The sequence below is a fragment of the Corvus kubaryi genome, unplaced genomic scaffold, assembly GCF_017639235.1.
Source record: "Corvus kubaryi isolate FWS band 111438036 unplaced genomic scaffold, C.kubaryi_AGA036_p1.0 62567, whole genome shotgun sequence".
Classification (NCBI taxonomy): domain Eukaryota; kingdom Metazoa; phylum Chordata; class Aves; order Passeriformes; family Corvidae; genus Corvus; species Corvus kubaryi.
In genome coordinates, this window is record NW_024581458.1 from 47,030 (window position 1) to 51,154 (window position 4,125).

The 4,125-nt window shown below is 65.9% G+C and overlaps 2 protein-coding genes across 2 annotated transcripts; one reads left to right on the forward strand and one right to left on the reverse strand.

Moving 5' to 3' along the window:
- Window positions 1-381: 381 nt before the first annotated feature.
- On the forward strand, window positions 382-2,116 carry LOC121672479 (tetraspanin-10-like). The gene is made up of 3 exons (XM_042045133.1): window positions 382-513; window positions 853-1,451; window positions 1,742-2,116. The coding sequence occupies exons 1-3, from the start codon at window positions 451-453 to the stop codon at window positions 2,046-2,048; spliced, it is 969 nt and encodes a 322-aa protein (XP_041901067.1). The 5' UTR covers window positions 382-450; the 3' UTR covers window positions 2,049-2,116.
- Window positions 2,117-2,379: 263 nt separating this feature from the next.
- LOC121672481 (retinal rod rhodopsin-sensitive cGMP 3',5'-cyclic phosphodiesterase subunit gamma) lies at window positions 2,380-3,585 on the reverse strand. The gene is made up of 4 exons (XM_042045135.1): window positions 3,484-3,585; window positions 2,731-2,952; window positions 2,605-2,645; window positions 2,380-2,519 (listed from the first exon to the last, which is right to left on the reverse strand). The coding sequence occupies exons 2-4, from the start codon at window positions 2,874-2,876 to the stop codon at window positions 2,443-2,445; spliced, it is 264 nt and encodes an 87-aa protein (XP_041901069.1). The 5' UTR covers window positions 2,877-2,952; window positions 3,484-3,585; the 3' UTR covers window positions 2,380-2,442.
- Window positions 3,586-4,125: the final 540 nt, after the last annotated feature.

A 4,125-nucleotide genomic window follows, 5' to 3' on the forward strand; every position in this document is an offset into this window, starting at 1 on the left:
CGCCTCCCGGGACCGGCCCGCCCTCGCGCCCGCCCCCCCGGCCCCGCGCCTCGCGCCCGCGTTCCGCCGCACCAAGGTTCCTACCCCGGCGCCACCAACAGTCGTCCCCCCGCGCTGCCTCGGTGTTACCGCCTCAGTGGTCCCCCATGCTGCCTCGGTGCTACAGATACAAGTGTCCCTCCCGGCCGCCGCGCTCGCTCTTTAGTTCCGCACGCAACCAGTCGTCGTCCCCCCCCCCCCCCCCCCGGGGCCGGGGGGGGGGCGCCGGGGGGGGGGGGGGGGGGGGGGGGGGGGGCGGTGGGGGGGGGGGGGATCGGGGCCAGCTGTGGGGGTGGGTGGGTAGGGAGATCGTGCCCAGCTGTGGGGCGGCACACACAGCCCCATTTAAGCCCGCCCGCAGCCCCTCACATGATGGGAGTGTGACTGGGGTTCGGGCACGAGGTAGCGGTGATGGCCCTGAGCAGAGTCCGCCTGTTCCAGCCCCACGGGGAGGGCACCCGGCTGCTGCCCCAGGTAACGCCGGGACCCCCACTCCTCTCCCACGGGACCCCTTACCCGTGCACCCCACAGCCCCCGACCCCTGGGTACCAGCATGTATCTGTGCTGCATCCCGCATCCCTGGGGGTCTCCACAGGGACAGATCTGGGGTCCCTTAGCGTCAGGGTCTTTGGGGTGCTCCCCTGCAGACCCCCGTGATGAGCAGGGGTGGGGTTGGGGTTCCCTGTGCAGAGGGGCTCAGCAAAAGGCTGTAGGGTGGCTCCTGGAGCCCGTGACAGTGTCTGGCTGTGGGACGAGGTACGTGTGCTGGTGGAACATTTCTGGGGGGCTGTGATGGCTCCTCTGTCCGTGCAGGCATCCAGGCTGGTGGAGCTGCCCTACTCCTCCTTTGATGACGATGATGCTGATGACGACGGCCACTCACTGCCCAGGCTCACGGCTGAGCAGGACCCTGGGGCGTGGTACCCCGGCCCCCCCAAAGTGAGCCCCTTCAGCCACTGCGTGCGCTACCTGGCCTTCCTCTGGAACCTCCTCTTCCTCCTGCTGGGGCTGCTGATCCTTGCTGTGGGGGTCTGGGGGCTGCTGGCCAAGAACCCCCTGCCCGGGGGGGAGCGTGGGGTGCCCCTGGGCTCGGACCCCATGCTGCTGTTTGTGCTGGCGGGGCTGGCGGCCAGCGCCGTGTCCCTGGCCGGCTGCCTGGGCACCTTCCGTGCCAGCCCCTGCCTGCTGCGCTTCTTCCTGGGTGCTGTGCTGGCTTTCGGGGGGCTGAAGCTGCTGGGGGGGCTCCTGCTGCTGCTGGCGCGGCGGCGGCTGCGGGACGCGCTGCGGGACCTCCTGCTCCTGTGCCTCCTGCGCTACCAAGAGGATCCCGACCTGCAGTTCCTGGTGGATGAGGTGCAGCGGAGCCTCCAGTGCTGCGGCCTCGAGTCCTACCGCGACTGGGAGAGCAACCTGTGAGTCGGGGTTGGGGGGTGTACTGGGGGACCCCATCCCCACCACGGGGCTGGAAACTCTGTTAGGTGGGGGACCTCACGTCCGCTATAGGGCTGAAGAGCCCCCTGTTCCTTGTGGGTTCTGTGCTGGGGATGCACATTTGGGGTGGTGTGAGCCCTGGGATGGTCCAGAAAAGAGAGAAATGAGCTGGAACCCATGGTTGGTGTCCAGCTCTGTGGCCGGGGGGAGTGGGAGCCCCCATCCCCGCACCCCAAATGTGCGTGACCCCACATCTGTGTCCATCCCGCAGGTACTTCAACTGCAGCGCCCCAGGGGCGCAGGCGTGCGGCGTCCCGGCCTCCTGCTGCCAGGACCCGCTGGAGAACGGCTCCGTGCCCAACGCCCAGTGCGGGTTCGGGGTGCTGGGGCTGGCGGCGGCGGCGGCCGGGGCCGTGGTGCACCTGGGGGGCTGCGGGGCCGCGCTGGGCTCGTGGCTGCGGGGCCAGGCCGGGGCCATTGCCGCCGGTGCCACCGCCCTGGTGCTGGTGGAGGCCGTGGGAGCGCTCATGGCACTCAGGGTGCTCAGGGATATCACGGCTGTGAGGGTGTGGGAGTGAGGGCACCGGGAGATTGGGATATGCAGGGGGCTGTTCTGGTTCCAAATAAACCTTGTCAAAATCCTGAACCCGCCTGTGTCTTGCCCGCGTCACCATCGCCACCGGTGCAGCTGCTGAGGGTGTGCAGGGACATTGTGGGAGTGAGGGGTGGGGATTTGGGGACATCTGGGGTGCTGGTCCAGCCCCAAATAAACCTTGTCACAATCCTGAACCCATCCGCCTCCTGCCCACCCCAGTGCAGGCCATGGGGAGCCGCTTTCCCTCCCCCCTCAACCCGCAACACCGACTCCTGCACTCGTTTGGGTTTAATGAGCATTTTTCTAAGCTGAGCCCCCCAGCATGGGCAGGGGGGGCCTCGACCTACACAGCACTACACAGTAAGCCTGCCCAAATCCTAAATGATTCCGTACTGAGCCAGCTCGTGCAGCTCCAGGTGGCTGAAGGCTTCCCAGGGACAGATGACGGTGATGTCTGAGGAGAGAAAGGATAGAGATTGTGGCAGCGTGACCCCCCAGCCCCTTACCCCACACTGCCAAGGTGGGTGGGATTCCCATACCTGTTCCCAACCCCTCCATGCCTGGGATATCATCACCGAACCTGCAAGGAAAGAGGGGATGTCTGGCCTGACCCCCAGGAAGAACCCCCCCCCCCCCCCCCAATCCCAGGGCCCTTCCCCACTCACCCCTGCACCCCCTTTTTGGGGGGTTTGCTCTTGAACTGCCTCGTCTGCCTCTGCTTGAACTTGGGGGGTCCCTTGCGAGGGGTGGCGGGACCCCCGGTCACCCTCGTGGCTGATTTGACCTCCAGCTTGGGGGGCTCCAGGCTCATGGTGGTGGGGGGCCGGCAGCCCCGGCTCACGGCGTTCCCTGCGGCTCACGGCGTTCCCTGCGGCTCCTCACACCTGCTGGAGGGAAATGGGGGACACCAGCTTCGCCTCCCCCCTGTGGCCCCGTTCCCACCCAGTCCCTGATCGGCTTTGTGCAGCCCCCTCCCCACAACGCTGACTCAGGCCAGCTCAGCCATTAATCCCCAAAGGCAGGGAAGGACATCCTGGGCGGCCCCAGAGCTGCTGCTGCTCCTTCATCCCCTGTCCCCCATCATCCCACGTCCCAGTGTGGATGTGACACCTGGGGACCCCTCAGGGCACTGCCAGGACCCCCCGTGGCTTGCCCTGGGGGCTGTACTGGGATGGGCAGGTGTGGGGTGGTGGGCACCCCGGGCTGGGCTGGGGGAGCAGAGGACAGCCCGTGGCACCGGGAGCGGGAATTCTGCAGCACAAGCCCAGCTCTGGCAGCGGTGTGAGGGATTTGGCCCCGCTGCAGAGCTGGGCATGGGCCTGGGAAGAAGGATCCAACCCAGGGAGCTGCTCCTGGATGCAGGGAAGAGCAACAAAGCAACCCCGTGTCCCATCCCAGCCTGGAGAGCCCTGACTCACACAGTCCCGCGGTTCCAGAGCTGCTCCCTCCGTCTGCTTCCCTCCGTCCCGCAGCTCTGGGGCGCTTTTCGGGGAGGGAGTTTTATCCTGCCCGGGGGTAATAGGATTATTGACCTCCCTTCTTCCCCAGGGGGTAATCTGGTGTCCTTCCCCTGCTCTGGGTGGGGAGGAGGCGTCAGGATTAGTCCTGACTGTGCCGGGTGGACAATGGATCCCACGTGAGGGGAATCCTCCCTCCTCTCCTGGGGGATCCCCATTCCCAAAGAGATTCCCCCAGTGTTCCCTGATCCCAGAGGGAGCGATGGGACCCCAATTCCAGTCTCCATTCTGGGTGGGGGTCCTGGCTGTGGCTGGAGAGGGCCTGGCAGCCCCTGCCCATGGCCGGAGTCGCTCCAAAGCTTCCCTAATCCAGCAGTAAAGCAATTAAAAACGGAATAATCTCGGCACACTTTAATTGAACTTCAGCCCCTGCCACTAATTGCAATTAGTTGGGCTCCAACAAATAGGATTAAAGGGATCCAGGAGCGTTGTCCATGGAGAACCACCTACTTCCCTGGCGGAGAGCAGAGCCTGGCTGTTAATTGGGGTTCATTAGTGAGTGACACTCAAGGGCTTGGTGGCTTCTTGGGGACCTTGTCCCGG